The sequence below is a fragment of the Cyprinus carpio genome, chromosome A8, assembly GCF_018340385.1.
Source record: "Cyprinus carpio isolate SPL01 chromosome A8, ASM1834038v1, whole genome shotgun sequence".
In the NCBI taxonomy this organism is placed as follows: Eukaryota; Metazoa; Chordata; class Actinopteri; order Cypriniformes; family Cyprinidae; genus Cyprinus; species Cyprinus carpio.
The window spans coordinates 19,875,431-19,891,303 of NC_056579.1; the positions used below are offsets into that span (position 1 = coordinate 19,875,431).

A 15,873-nucleotide genomic window follows, 5' to 3' on the forward strand; every position below is an offset into this window, starting at 1 on the left:
ATTCACTCAGATATATAGACGGATATGAAAGTGTTGAACCTGCTTATCTAAACTAAATACAAACCAGCCAAACTAGTAAATAACCCAGGAAAGGGTGATTTGCCTTTGTATATAAACATATTTTTCCATCATGCTTTGCTCTTATTCAAGTTTATAAAATACTACTCTGCTTTATATAAAATTAAACTGGCTAAAGTGACAGGACTTCTAATATACATCCACTGAGTATTTATATTCATGTGTCGTTTAGGAAAAATAAAGACTACAAAAGAATCAAATAAGAGCGTAAAATTAAACCTGAAACATACACACTGTGCTCATATTGTACAACAACACTTTGGACTAGGTAACTTAGACAAACATATGCAACCATACGGCATTAGATTAACAAGCTTTTTCAACAAGGAATTAAAACAACGATTCCTGGATGCTACATCTCTAGCGCTACCTGACATGCTAACAAGACGAAAGTGCAGAATAGGGTTGCCAAAGGAGGGAAAATTCTTTTCCCATCAAGTTTTTTTCCAAATGTACAGTAGGTCACTGTCAATTTACATGACTGCTGCAACTAGGGTTGCAAAAAGGTGGAAAACTTCCAGTAAATTTCGGAAATATTCCAGAAATTTTGGAAAGGTTCCAGGATTTTTTGGAATATTCCAGGGATTTTTGGAAAGTTTCCGAAAATTTTTCAACCCTCATCTTTATTGGACCTGGACTAGGGAGAACAAGATGCAAATGACAAAAATACATCAAATTCTCAAATATTTTCTGCACTGACCTGATGTGGCCCGACAGCAAACAAAGTATTCTACGTTTTTTGTGTGTGTGTAAATCAACAAGTCTTACGGTGAATTTGACTACACTATAAACTGGTCTCACACTTCTATTTGAATGCTGTATGTTAGATGCAAGAAGTTCACAAGAGTGACTTTTTGCCATTTAAGTTTTCAACTTGTCTCATGCAACTCTGAAGGAAATAATTGTTAGGTTATTTTTTTTGTGTGATTTTTGTTGGAATAGCCATGTTTGTTATCCCTAATGTGACCTAAATGTTTTTGTATCCAACAGTTTAAAATACACCATCTAAGACAAGCTAGTAGACATCTTTAAAAAAATGATGTATTTAGTAACCAATAACATTTTTTTTTGACCATTTCTGGTATAATAGGATTCAAAAAACTTGGGGGGCTCGTCCGGGATACCAAACTTGTCTCATGCAACTCTGAAGGAAATAATTGTTAGGTTATGGGACCGTTTTTTCTTAAAGACTGGTCGTATGTATTTAATTCTGTTACATAAAAACTTAGATTTGTTTGTTTTGAATAGTCCTTAAGACACTGTCTTAACACAGAGGCTAAGTTAATGCAACTGGCCCCCAGAAATGAACCAGCAAAATTTTCAATCACGGGATCATCCTCACTCTCGTCCACAACATGTCAACATGTTCATAGTCATGTTATGACTACTTAAAACTGGAATCTACTTGGTATCATTAAAGGAAACATGTAGGATTTGCTTCATGCAGACAAGCATAACTACACCTCCAAATATAACATTTAACTTTTATTACTGCCCTAATTTAAGCTCAAAGCTCAAATAGTGAAATAAATTTAGCTGATAATTCAGTTAATAGCAAAGAGTCCGCAAGTGTCAACGTTAGACTTGTAACTGAACTGCAAAACAGATACTCAAACATCAATACATTTTGGTCTACTGGTCACTAAAATGCACTTTCCCATCAAAAAGATGCCCTGACTCATCAACCTCAGGCTCTTGTTGAAGAGCTCCTGCCAACAGAAACATGCCAGACAATCTCTGAATCATATTGTGACATTAATCTCTCTAAAAGGGACAAAAAAAACTTTGGCCTATTGAGGCTATTTCCATCCAATGTTTTGATACCTCATTCCATTTTTATCAACAGTGAAGAGCAAAGAGCCAACATCAATATAAACCCCAACTTTCTTGAACATTGACTCCGTCACAGTGACCATGTTCGAATGACCATGAGGATCAACAAGGCTTTCACTAGACTAGTCTCCATCAAATGCATGCCTAAACAGTCAGTTCATCACACACAGAAAGTCACTCTCACTCAATACCACATTAGTGGGTAAGGTGCTGGCTGGCTTCTGCAGCCATCTCCTCTGCAACTGCACACCCTTGAGGCCTGTAAACTGTGTCTCTTTCTTCCTGACAAGTTCGAAACAACTTGCTGCCACTGAGGCAGTTATTTCTGAGATTCTCCTTTTCAACTTGGCAACTAAATTTAGTCTTTTTCATAGAAGAGCCAATAGGTACTCTAACAGAAAAAAGGCAGCAAATAGTTTTATATTTTTTAGCAACTACAGTTACAACATAGACTTGTCTCTGAGTGTACTTAAGCATGAAAGGACAGAAAGGAAACAAAGAAACAGATTGAACAACAAACTTAGAGCACAAGAGATAGTTGAGACTGTACAAATCGAATCCCTCTCTGTCTCTCAGATGAGTCTTGCCTCGCCCTCCATCTCAGGTGGCAGCTCACACACTCCAGTGAAGTTCATCTCTTTGTCCTCCTTCCCGCCCTGACTCCCTGCTCGAGACGCAGTGTCACCAGGTGAAGGGTTGCTATGCGATAGTGTGTCAGGTGATGTTCGGTGTCCTGTCCCAGCACGTCTCTCCTTCAGGTAACCTTCAAGACGTTTGAGAATCTGCTTGGGGTTCTTCTTAGCAAAGAGCTCAACTTCTGTGCATCACAGAGCAGAAAGAGACAATGACAGGCTTTTTCATTTTTCACTATATAAACTCTAATGTTAAACAAAGCTATTAATCCAGTTCATCTACACCAGGGGTGCCCAATCCTGTTCCTGGAGATCTAGCTACCTGCAGACTTCAGTTCCAGTCCTGCTCCAACACAGCTGTATGTATTTATCAAGAGCTACTGAAGAGATTAATTAGCTGGTCCAAGTGTGGGTTGAAGCTGAACATTTTCAGGATGGTAGATCTCTTAAGGAAAAGTATTGGACAACCCTGACCTATACAATTGATGGTTACTAAGCTGCAAAAACAAGCAAACAAACAAAAAAATTGAAACTGGCAAGGTGACATCACAATCATGAGAACATTGGGACATGATCACCCACCTTTGCATTTCACCTAAGGGTGTAACAAATCATTTGCTTTCTTGATGCATTGATTACAAAATTTGCCAATGCACCTGCATTGAACTTGAAACATGGATTTGTTGTTGCAGTCAATAATCATTTTAAAATGCTAAAAATGTAATTAACTGGAATTCAGTAAAGTACCTTTCAATATCTTAAACCATGTTAGCATTAAATTAGTAACATGCATGAATTAATGGAGACATAGTGAGTCAGTTTAATTCATACAGTGAAGACTAAAGAGTTTAATTTTACACTTTATAATTTAATTTTTGTAGTATTTTTTACTTGAAAACTACTGTTAGATTGACCTACCTGAAAAACATTTGCTTCATTCTATTTGTATTAATTTGTTTTCTTGTAACTGTTTACTTGTATTAAGTTAGTATTAGCTTTTGTTGTGGTATTGAAATTGTTAGCAAGAACTGTGAAATTTCACTGGCATCTAAAGTTACACAATCTTACCATAACCTTATTTCCAGCAAAAACTGTTCCAACAAAAATTGTAAAGTTCTGAAATTGCAAAAAATATTACTGAATCAAAAACCTCTGATTCATGAATTGAATCGATTTGCTGTCTGAACCATTTCTAATCTCAGTTGCAAAAACCGCTTGTTTCATTTTAAAAATAAAGGTAAATGATGGCATATTCAAATGATTTTAACCAAATGACAGTGTCAATTCAATGCTGAAAGTCACTAAACAATACCATGCACAAATACAACACTGTAAATTTGTAACTGAAATGTCACCTTTGAGTACATGGCCAGAGTCAGAGATGGTTTTCTGCTGGCTCTTCCACAGCTGATAGAGGTACAGGAACGTTGCAACATAAAAATCATTCAGCACTGCCACGACCTGTTGCCTTCGGTTACACTCCCTATGTGACATCACAAAGCAACAAAATGTTTTATTGCCATGGAAACAACTGCAGAGGTCCAAATCATTTCAAAGCTTGACATTATGTATTTAATACTGTACAAAATAAACACCTGTTAATGTTTAAAAACTTCAGCTTCCTGCATTGTGGAATGACTTACTTGGACAGCACTTCCTCCCTGAGAGCATGCAGGGCAATCCGGGTCATGTTGATTGACATCACACAGAAGGGAAAATTCTGCATGTGTTAAAAATGAAAACGAGTATTTTTACTGTTTTTGAACGATTTTTAATAAGGTTGTATCAAGTATATATTTGACTGTGTTTTGCATCACCTGGACTGAATGCTGAGAGAGTTTGTAGATTTCTCTAGCAAGTGGTAGAATCTCTGGGTCCATGACGAAGTAGAGTGTGTGCATCAGGCCCAGAAAACCAGTTCCCCTCAGATCTGTTGCAGGGTCTGCACCTGGAAGTATAAAAGACGCCCAAAAACAAATATTACAAACGGGTGACTTGTATTTCATGACATCATGAAAATAATCAATTAATTACTATTTTTTTTGTTTTGATTAGACATTTTATGCATAGGTGCTTATTTGAGGTACCTTGAAAGCCCACGTTCTCCCAGTGTGGTCCATAGCGAGGGCAGTCAGCTCGAGTGCAGGTCAATTTCCTGTAGATGGTTTGGAGTACACGCATGTGGACTGACTGGCCATTATCCAGAGAACCTACAGAATCACAAAACAAAGACATCACACCCAAGACATTTAGGCAGTTACTCTGGTAGCCGTCTGAACAACTTAAAGAGGTCATGAAACTGAAAATCAAGGATGCAAGGACAGCACGATCATGCAGGTTTGCACTGCACAACATCAGCGAGATCAGACCCTTCCTAACAGAGCATGCTGCACAACCCTCATCCAGGCCCTTGTCATTTCTAGGCTGGACTACTGCAATGATCTCTGGCTGGACTTCCATCATATGCAATCAAACCTCTACAAATGATGCAGAAATGTGCTCATTGTAAATGTCAAAAGGTAACCTCCAGGAATACAATATAAAGATCTTATAACACATTTCATGCCCCTTTAACTGATTCATCAACACTGAAAAGCTATCCATTAGAACTCTTACTAAATAGATGAATGTAGTCATTGAAACAAAGCATGTAGCTACTTGACTTGTCAAGTCATATGTTTTACTCACACTGTGCGATGGCAAACACTAAGTCTCTCTCCTCTACAAGGTCTTTGTGTAGCCGTGGAGGACCGAACAGGAAATGGGTGATGGCGGCAAATCCAGTCCTGCGAATGGTGGGCTGAATGTTCTTCTAATAGTGAAGAGAAAGTATAAAGAAAACAGAAAGAGAATCAGCCATATTCTTCTGCTGTGTGAATGCAGTCATAGTGTAGTTACTTATAATAAACTCACAAGCAAGTCTCCAAGATCAGAGGTCTGAAAATGCTGCAGAGCCTCATTGAAAGAGATCAGCGGTGATGGAGTGAGATCCTCAGAAAAAACTACAAGAAAAACACTCTTTACTGACAAATTACCAATAACTGCATATTTGCTGAACATGGTTCAGTCTGGAAAATCAGAATACAGTGATGTGTATTTCAAAATTAAGCTTTTTTGTGTGTGTGTACTGAAGGCTTGTGAAACTTAATGTAATTTCTGACTGATTGTGTGGAACTGATCCTCTGCTAAGCCCCGTTGTCACAAGTGCATGTTGCTTACCTGCCAGTACTTATAATGCCTCTCAAACACGGAGCAAGACGAGTTCACACTGAGTAAATTACCTTAAGAAATGTCCGGATTAACCATGTTTGCACTGAGTAATTATATGTAGATGTCAAAAAGGTTCTGAACACCAAAACATTTTAAATACTGAAAAGATATAGATAAAAAAGTATTTTTGTATTAAAAAAAATATTTGAATGGAGTAGATCGCTTCCATCAACACCTCCAAAGCCTGCACAGTCCTATAGCGCTTCATGGATAGACATTTCAATCGGTAACGTTAGGCAGTTTTGATTTAAATGCTGTTTAATGTTTGATGATCGCGTTATTTTGCATATGCATCTGCTTACATATGCAATCGCTTGTTTCTGGTTCTTCTTCACTGTGTTTTGATCCAGACATTCAGTACTCTTTCAGAAGATGTGTAATAGCGCTTCCTGCTGTATAACAGTGAAAACACGGAAAACCGGAAAATTCTGTCAATGACAAGGAATCAGTTCAAGAAATGTGACCCGCTTAATGTCTGACAAGCTGACTTAGCTTTGCAGCAGGCTAGCCTCAAATCTATAAGAATCAATTGAGCTGAGTTTCCCGTAATTACCGCTATTTATAAGTGATGTCATGTCTGAATAATTTTTATCAATTTTACTGGTAGTCCACTGTATGAAGACTTTTTAGGGAATAATATGTCACAGTTTACTTTATTTTTCTATCTTCACTTACGTAAATGAACTATAGTGTCCTGCACCCACTAACAAAAAAAATATCAAAAATTATATCTGGTGTCGGAATAATTTTTGGTTGAATGTTCCTGCCAAAATTTAATGTTTTAGTTTTCCTTCCTTTAAATTATTGTTTAATTTAAGGATGCAAAGATAATAAATTTTTTAGCCAATTATTCAGAATGACAATGTATCTATTTTAGCCAAGGAGGTGATGCCATCTCTCCAGGGTAGGGGCGCATGCTTAGTCACGGTGACGTAATGTGCTTAGTATCCAGGCTGACAGGATGTTGTTTCCATGGTGACAAGGTAATTGGTCTCACCTGGTTGGATGCTCTCCAGGGCATCCCACTCCTCTTGTGCTCGCTCCACCTCCAAGCTCACCTCTAGACAGACAAAATTACACACACACACTGTTATTGAACTGTTGAACTACTGACATTATTCTGTGCAACAATGTTTCTGAGTGATGAAGTCTTCACCTTCTGTTTTAGTCTGATTGCCTCCTGCTGCCAGAGACTGTAAGAGCCCATTCTGTTTCAGCGCTGAGATCTACACAACCAAAAAGTTCACACCATTACCATCGCTATTCAAACCAGGAACACAAAACACCACGTGACTGTAAGTGAAATACTCACTGGGACAGTTTTGAGATAAGGGTTGCCATTCAAGTTGCCATTGTCTTTGATGCCATTACCTGGAGTCAGTCCATTTAGGATCTATATAAAAAACATGAAATACATCAACAGGAAGCAACCGTGATGCATGCAGATATTCACAAGACCTGGTTTCACTGAACATATTTTAGCGGTGTTCTCACAGTTGTGCATTTGGAGTGCCCACTGGTTAGATCCTCTGTCTGTTTACATTCTTGTGGATAACCATTCAAGCCCTAAAAGTAAGAAATCAAAAATACATATATAATACTGTGTTTCTGCTACATTCGTTCTGCCATGGCGGGCTGCCACACCAAAAATCATCCCTGCCACGGCTTCAGCTTCTCAGTGACATCATAGTGACACCACTCACATCATTCACAGTCGAGGAATTAGCGGAGGAGACCGAGCAGGGCTTGAATTTCGGAACGGGTATTGCGCATAATTCTACTTATTCCCGCAGGTTCTGCACTTATAACGTAATGACAGATAACGTAATGTATAATAAGCTTTTAAGTCATGCCAATTTAAACATTTGAGTGACTTTTAGTTAATGATTTTCGAAGCTTCAAATCACTACTTTAAGCAATTCAAGTGCAGAGAGAGAAAATGTCTTGTTTATGATTTAGAATGCATGTAAAACTGACGTTGCAAAGACGTATATCAGAAGTTTGTACACAGCAGACACTTTCCAGAAGAAGTGATCTTTAACAGTCATCTTGCAGTTGTATGTGTGCCATTTGGGACACATGTGTAACAGTATATTAGATCAATGAATGAGGTCTTAAAGAGACAGCAGCCTAAATAAACCTGCTGCTGTCGGTCTCATTAGTGCTTATTTATACCCAGTGTTATTCTACAGATGAATGTTGAATTGTTTTTTTTTTACAGTTGAGTTTAGTTTCTGTAGTAATTCTGTACCTAAAAAATTACTGTTAGACTTACCTGGAAAACTTAAAAGTAGTGTTAATTTAATTTGTATCTTGTTATTCTTTTTGTTTGTGCTATTGCTTGTCATTTTCATACTTTTTTTTTGCTTGTCATACATTTTTGTCAAATGTATTGCATCACATTTGTTCTTATTTTATTACTTACTTTTTACTATCTTTTTTAGTTAAAATAAATTCAATTCCGAATTTATTCACATGATTGTTGGGTGGGGAGGTTTAACCACCAGGGGGAAGGAGGCCCTGTGGGAAACAGTCCTGCCACCACAGCTGGAAAAAATCCAAGAGGAAACACTGTAAAATAAATAAATAAAAATATATCTCAAAATATTTGTGTTGCTAATATCATTCCTTACCTTATGTTTTTGAAAAGCTACCACAAATGTTTAAAATTAAACTGCATTTGAAATGTATGTTTATATATTTTTTTGTTTTTTGTTTTATTCCTTACCTTATGTTTTTGGAACATCCTATTTAAACTGCAAACTGAATTCACAACTGTGCACATTTCTTTTGGAGAATGTTTAATGATTTTCTTGTATATAGATTAAATTATTTGTGGTATTTTAGTGCAATGTACAGTGCTTATAATTTAGACTAGATTCCCCTTGTCAGTGTAGTTGCCATGTTGTGAAATTCCCTCTGTGCTCTTTTTTTCACAGGGTAAAACAAAGAGAGGAGGTGTAAAGGATGGTATAGCAGCTGTGTCACACCTGTTAGGAAATTTCAAATGCAGTATCAAATGTATTTATGCATGCCCTGAAATTACAAAATCAGCCCTAAGCAAGTATAGTTTAGTACAGTATACAGGGTAACAGACGAAATGGAGTTTCATTTAATAATCTCTGACTCAAAAAAATCCTCCAAAAATTCCTTATGAGAAATAAAAACTGTATAAAATTGATAAAATTAGCAGTTCAGATTAGAGTTGTCAGAACATAGTGATGATAACCATGCTATTTATGAAATAATAATACTGATAAGATGTTAATGTTTGAGTTGTCAGGAGGTGGTGATTGGAATGGTGTTTGTGTTGTAACTTAACATTGTTGCCAACCATCATAAAACAAAAAGAAGAAAATGCATTGCGTATCTACTATTGCTGCACAAAATCATGTTGGAGGAGAGACCTGCACCCAAAAAAAGTTATCTTCCCAATGTGGGAGATGTTTGGATTCCATAAAAAGATTAGTATTTCCCATCCCTCTTTCTGAGGGCACATCAACAGTATACATTCTGGAGGTCTCTCTTATCTGAACCATCCACTTCAGCTCTTAGAGTCTCTATTAACAAGCTGAGCTAAATCAAGTGTATTCGATTAGGAAGAGTTCAAAAATGTGTACTGCTGGGGTGCCTACAGGAACAGGGTTGGGAAATACTGTGTTGGACGTCCCAGTCTAGAGGAAGCGCCCATAAACAGCAAGTTCTTTTTGTATGCTTTTTTACAGTTATAGGTACAAACTCTCTCTCTCTCCACCTCCCTACACTTGTATTTTGAGTGACTGACTGGCCAAAAAAAGAGAAATCACAAAATAAACAAAGTTAAAGATAAATTTGACTGTTCCCAAACTGCTGGGGGTTTGTGAGTTCATGAAAAGCTAATAATTAACTACATCGAACAGGGCTGCATGATTAATCGTATTTTAATCGTGATCTAGATTCCTGCTTCTTTCGACTTCAAGTAAAAAAAAAATTTTTGGGAATAAAAAAAAAAAAAAATTTAGTAAGCAGGTAGTGGTGTCCGATAATTACTGTCTATGATAATATCGTAATTGTTGTTTTAACAATGTGCAAGCGGACATTTTCAACTATGTCAATCAGTTTGCAAAAAAAAAACAAAAACAAACACAAAACACACTGTGATGAAACTTATTGGAATGCCTCTATAATTCAAGTTATGAAAGCAAAAATATCCCTATATGGGTTTTCGTTTTTAATATTTATGAGATATGATATAGTTAAGTGCTATTACACAAACAAGAGGGCTTATCAGAATATCAGCGTGAGCGCTTATTGCAAATGAGACAGGGCTACAGACAAAAATAAAATAAAATTATTAAAGGAGCCACTGCCTCCTATAAGAAACAAAAGGCGCCAAATTATTTTTTTTAAGTGCCACTGAATATACTTGTTTTATTTCTTTCTCTTTTTTAAAAAAAACACAAAACACCTTAACATTTCAACCATACTGTTGTGTTAATCTCTCCCCTCCTTTTACAGCATCAGCATTTTAATTCATCATGAAGATGTCCTGGGAACTAAGGTTCACTTAAAGTGGGAACTAAATGTCTTTTCCAACTTAAGAACTATACACAGTCACAAATGATTGTTTATTACACAGAATCTGTGCCAATATCACAGACCATTACTATGTCAGCATCACTTGGCCCTTGAGTGTAGATGGAGCTCCTTCTCAATGCATAAATGTATAAATGCTGTCATATGCCGGTCTGTTTTTCTTCATTAGTAACATACAATTATAAAGGATGTGTTGAATTCTATCTTTAGCTCCTTGCATTCTTATTAAGTAGACAACAGATTAAGTAAAACTATGAATATGCAATATAGCACATATATTTAGCTAAATGCTCTTCTTTATAGTTATTTTTCCTAGCTGAATAATGAGCTTATAGACACTGAATGGATATTCTAAGGTAAATGTATTGTTACGTGTCACGTACTGTAGTTTACAAGCTTAACACGTTTTCTGCAGTCTGAAACACAGAAGGGGCGATTACATGAGATATTCCAGTAAGCTGAACTGTATCTTCTCATATACCTTTTGATGTCCATTCATGATTATTTTGTACTACAGTAGTAAAGAGAAAGATATGATGGGTTCACGTGCCACTAAAGGCACTAAAGCGATAGCTCATGCCACATTTTAAAGCTAATGCTTTGTTTATTAAAAGGTAACAGAGCACAAAGCTTATTGTGATTATTGGATGGCAAGTGTGCTACAAATAATATGAACCTCACGCATTAACAGATCACAGCATGTAGACTAAAGACCACGGTAACAATAAGCCATATCAGTATCGATTATAAACGAGAACTGTTAACGATAATTTTAATGTCCACAAAGCTGACAGCTTTACCAGCTGTATTTTGTTCTAGTTGTGCACAAAGTAGCCACTGCTTGTCTGCACTTTTACTTCGCACATCTCTCTTATGCTGCACTACTAGAGCTGCGTTTAGCAGGTGTGCCGTCAACCCTGGTGTTTGTTCCATTAAAACTTTGATGCGCATCGTCTCAGTTTATAACGTCAACATAACAACAGATGTGATCACATGCGAAAGGCATTACATGCAAATTTTTACATATTTTTAATTTAAACATGTAAATTTATATAGTCGCCAGTGACGATCTCAGCAAAAATATCACTCGCAAATTCAGAGACGATCCTAGACTTCTGGGGGCCCTAAGCAAGGGGGGAAGGAGGGAAGAGGGGAATTGTTCATAAAAAAACTAGTTAAACAATTAAACAATTTAGCCTATAATAGCCTACTCTACAGAAATCCATTAAAGTAATAAAATCTAAAAATAAAGCCCTGCATAGACTTCACTGTATAAAGTAAACAAATTGATTCATAACAAATGTATACAATATTCAATGAAGTGCAGTGAATAATTCTCAAATTTTCTTTTGTTTTATTAACAGATGACAGACAGCAGCAGGTTTATACAGTAGTTTATGCTGTTACAGAATGCACAGATAGACTAGTATTCGATTACTTTTCAAACTGTTTATTTTCACTAAAGACATAACTGACTGTGTTTAGTGAAAACTCACCAAGACAGACATTTTGACGAATACAAAGCGCAAAGTAGCCAATATTTGTCCATGTTTCAGTCTGTCTCAAATTGCGCACACGGAAAGTGCTTCGGGAAACAGCATCTCTTCCACGGGTCAGTGAGAATTCAACTCGTTTTTTAGTATAGTATGACAGTCACGTTACATGATTTGACTGATTTGGATGTTACGTGATGGGCCATACGCAACATGCGTACTTTGCGTGTAGGGAGGATCGGCTCTGCGCAAATTCATATTTTTGATTGAACAAATCATTTGAATGAATGATTCAATTAATCACTCACTGAGACAAGCACTTGCCGCCACCTACTGGTGGATTTAGTGTCATATTTATTCATCCATGATGGGCCTAAACCAGCCAAGGTATCAGCACAAAAACACACTCAGTAAAATTTTGATAATTATCATTATCGAACAAAATCCCCAAAAACATAGAGATAATTTTTGTCAATATCGTACAACCCTAGAAGCAGGACATCAAAAGTACAAATTTATCATTCATTTAATCTCATCGCTGTCTAGGTGAACAGCTGAGATATTAAGCAGATCTAATTTGTGATTTTATTTTTAACCTGTGGGAGTGTAATGCAGTATAGAAGTACTCTAGGTAGGGATGTCATACATACCTCTGTATGTACTGCGACTGCAACAACCCCTTCCATGACATGAGTCCACGGTCTCGCTGTCCCCTACTGTCCACCCATCCTGTGGACTAGGCCAAATGTAAACAATGCCCACTGGACACACATGGTTCTAGAGCACTTTTAACGCTTTCAGAAGCACCTGCTCCCGTTCTTACAAGCGTGGATTAAGACTAAAACAGGAGAAGAGCTTTCAGTAGTGCATTGTTTAACCGCGCCGCTTCTGGGGATTCAGAAAGGGGCTGGTAGAAACAGAGTTGGGCCAAGGAGCAGAAGCATAATTTGAACAGTAACAGACCTGAGGTTAGTTTAAAGTGGGATCGTGCAGCGAGTTGTGAATCGTGATGGCCTTGTTGGAGATGGATTCCTCAAGTCTGTCGAGTGCTAATTGTATGGGGCCTGTGCCAGCTATAAGTCCACTTATGTGAGACTGGAGCGTTGCAAATGGAGCAGAAATCAGAAACAGTTTGGGTACAGCAGCGATGAAGCTGTCAGTGCTCTGTTGTGAAGACGAAATCTCTGATGATATCTCAGTGAAAGTTGAACGAAATTCAGACTAGGAGGATCGGAGGCTTATTACAGGGGTCTGCCATTAAAAAGGGAGTCTACTGATGGCTTGGAGGGATAGTAAGCGTCTTTCCAGAAACTCCCCGTGGCCTTCCACCGACAACGTCTGAACGAATCTCTGTAGGATACACAATTATAAGTATTAGAATATGCAAATGAAATAATAATCACATTGTAACTAATACTTTCAAATGTATATGCAATACAAACATCAACGTGTGCACAATTTAAAGGCATGCATGTACTCTCCAGCTTTCATTATGGAGCAATGCAACGGAGCGCTGCACAGAAAATCGGCAAGCATCCTTAAAGCATGACGTCACCTGATCAAGACCGCATCCCTCTGAAATCAAAATAAATGGAGCCCAGCAATACGATCATCAATAACCACAGATGAAATATCAAACGCTCCCTTTCGTTTTGCAATGCCTTTAATGTGCAGCGAGGCTTCATACGACGGATAACTGAATCTAATGCATTCATAAAGCAGAGAAAGGCTGTGCGGTGACGTCACCTACATCCTGACTCACAAAAACTAAATATAATAATAAACATCAAAGACAGACAACTCGAAAGCCAAAGCATTAATCGATGATTAACGCTGAACTGGACATCAGCGACCTCAGATATGATGCCTCAGCTCCAGATGCGGCACAGCGTGAATGTATTATGACAGCATCCAGTGAACTGTCAAACACCTTCACAAAACATGCATTAAACACTTCATAGAGACACGACGGCATTCATTTAACGTGTTTTACTTAAGCAACCGCGAATCCGGCTGCATATATTGAACACAGGAGATTTATCCGACGGCTAATAATGATACAGACTCACAGAAAACTGACCAACTTGACGTTACTCACATAATAACAGTTATTTCTGCCGCAAATAACGGTGCATTTCAGCCCTCCTCCTCCTCCTCATTCCCTTCAACTTCAACGAGCAGCACGAAGAGCTCGCGTTTACCTCAGTGCACAGTTCCCGACCTCACTGTAGTGATTTCTGCTGGAAATGTTGTTTTTTACTGTCACGGTGCAGTCAGTGAGCGCTGGAGCGTCTGTCCAGCTAAACTGCCTCAGTCTTTCTGTACTCTCGCTTCTAGCTTAGCTAACTTGCCTGTAAGGAGTCTTTTACGACACAGGGTCCAGCAAAACGTGCTAGCAGTGTAGAGTTACCTTTCTTAACTGCTAATTACGCATTAGTATCGTTGCTAGAATGATAGGTATTAAATATTAGTTGTAATTTTTACCTCAGTTTCTCTCCCTCCAATCTCAGCTTCCCTTCCCCCCCTTTCCACAGTAACTGAAAACCCCGACGCCTTCTGGGAATTGTGGTTCTTCTACTCTAACTAGACTTCCGGTACTATAGGAGCCCTTTTGTAGTTTTATTTATTTATTTATTTATTTCTTCATGAAATTTCAGTGACAGCAGTACTTCATCTTAAACTACTTTTAGTTCTTGTATAATTAGACATGAGATTTTTAAGATTGTACATGGATCATAATCCTATTTTAAAAACAAACAGAGCTGGGCAGATTACTTGAAAATTGTAGTCTGTTACTGATTCCAAATTACATGACAAAAATAACACAATCCATTACATTACACATTTTAGATAATATAATCAGACTATTTTCTTTCGACCAAACTTTATCACTTTGATTTAAACAGGATAATCTTGTACCATATTGATATATATAAAATATATTCCATTTGTTATCATTAACAACATGAAGTGCATATAAATTGAGTTAGGCTAAGTCAAGGCTTCCCAAACTGTGGTTCGTGTTGGTAGTGGAAGTTGAATGTGGTTCGTAGAGGAAATTTATGATTTGTGTAATTAAATTATAAACTAGTACAATTAAAATAATTTTAAAAGAACATCAAAATAATTATTTATAATTAGAATTATTTAATTTTAAACAAGTACAATTAAATAATTTTAAAAGAACATCAAAATTCAATTGTGCCATTTTATGACATATTTTTAATATTCTACATGGAGTGTATTTATATTATTACAGCGACAACAACAAAAATATTTTAGTAGCCATAGGTTACACTTAAACGTGGAAATTAGTAATAAAGAAACACGTGCATCCAAACCTTTATCTGCTAATATACATTTTAACCTAAATCTTGATGCTGAGTATATTAAAAAATAAAATGAAGGTTAAAACAATACTCATGTCCATGTTTTTTTTTTTAAATAAGCTTACCCATTTATCAGTACCAGCATGTAGTGTAATGCAGGCAAATTAAGGAAATCCTTTTAAGTGGACATGCACTTTGCAGAAAGCATTTTGGCATTCTTTCTACTGCTTGTCCTTTTAAGGTTTAACTTCTAAAACCTATTTGCATACACATCTTATCTTGATTACTGTATTGACACATAAGAATGACAAAGCAGGATAAAATGGAATTGAGTTGCAATGATGAATAAATTGAGCTTGTATGTACAATGACTGTCTATAGATATAAGGGTGTTAGTGAAGGCCTCTATTAGTGTTCTGATCCAGTCTGGATGGCTTAATTAACATGCTTCAGCTGGACCAGCGTCTGCTGTTTAACAATATTAAACATGTGTCTTTCAGAAATGTCCCAAAACTGTGGACACAGAGGGGTCATTTGCACAACTTCAAATTTATTTAAAATAATCAGAAATTGCCCACTGCGTCAGAAAATATGAAAAACATTAGAGAGGGGATTGCGGCCCGCCTTTGGCCAGGACATCAGTGTCTACATCATTTCCTGCTG

At 37.1% G+C, this 15,873-nt stretch overlaps 1 protein-coding gene across 6 annotated transcripts; it reads right to left on the minus strand.

Moving 5' to 3' along the window:
* Positions 1 to 1,342: 1,342 nt before the first annotated feature.
* Positions 1,343 to 14,456, minus strand: LOC109078162 (ELMO domain-containing protein 3-like). 6 transcript variants are annotated; one of them, XM_042762683.1, is made up of 14 exons: positions 13,980 to 14,324; positions 12,845 to 13,231; positions 12,532 to 12,719; positions 7,308 to 7,379; positions 7,126 to 7,206; positions 6,970 to 7,039; positions 6,811 to 6,873; positions 5,457 to 5,545; positions 5,232 to 5,355; positions 4,631 to 4,753; positions 4,361 to 4,491; positions 4,187 to 4,263; positions 3,899 to 4,026; positions 1,343 to 2,728 (listed from the first exon to the last, which is right to left on the minus strand). In XM_042762683.1, the coding sequence occupies exons 3-14, from the start codon at positions 12,565 to 12,567 to the stop codon at positions 2,484 to 2,486; spliced, it is 1,239 nt and encodes a 412-aa protein (XP_042618617.1). In that variant the 5' UTR covers positions 12,568 to 12,719; positions 12,845 to 13,231; positions 13,980 to 14,324; the 3' UTR covers positions 1,343 to 2,483. The 6 variants fall into 6 exon arrangements, with proteins under 6 accessions (XP_042618617.1, XP_018949015.2, XP_042618615.1 ...); XM_019093470.2 differs by lacking the exon at positions 13,980 to 14,324 and adding an exon at positions 14,366 to 14,456 and having other exon boundaries at positions 12,532 to 13,231; XM_042762681.1 differs by having other exon boundaries at positions 12,532 to 13,231; positions 14,083 to 14,324.
* Between the last annotated feature and the right edge of the window lie 1,417 nt (positions 14,457 to 15,873).

Coding starts and splice junctions, on each gene's coding strand:
- LOC109078162 (XM_019093470.2), bottom strand. CDS start 12,567: ATGGAAGGGGTTGTTGCAGTCGCAGTACATACAGAG. Junction 7,207..7,307: donor GGCACTCCAAATGCACAACT/GTGAGAACACCG, acceptor TTTTTTATATAG/ATCCTAAATGGACTGACTCC. Junction 2,729..3,898: donor CTCTGGCCATGTACTCAAAG/GTGACATTTCAG, acceptor TGTGATGCACAG/AAGTTGAGCTCTTTGCTAAG.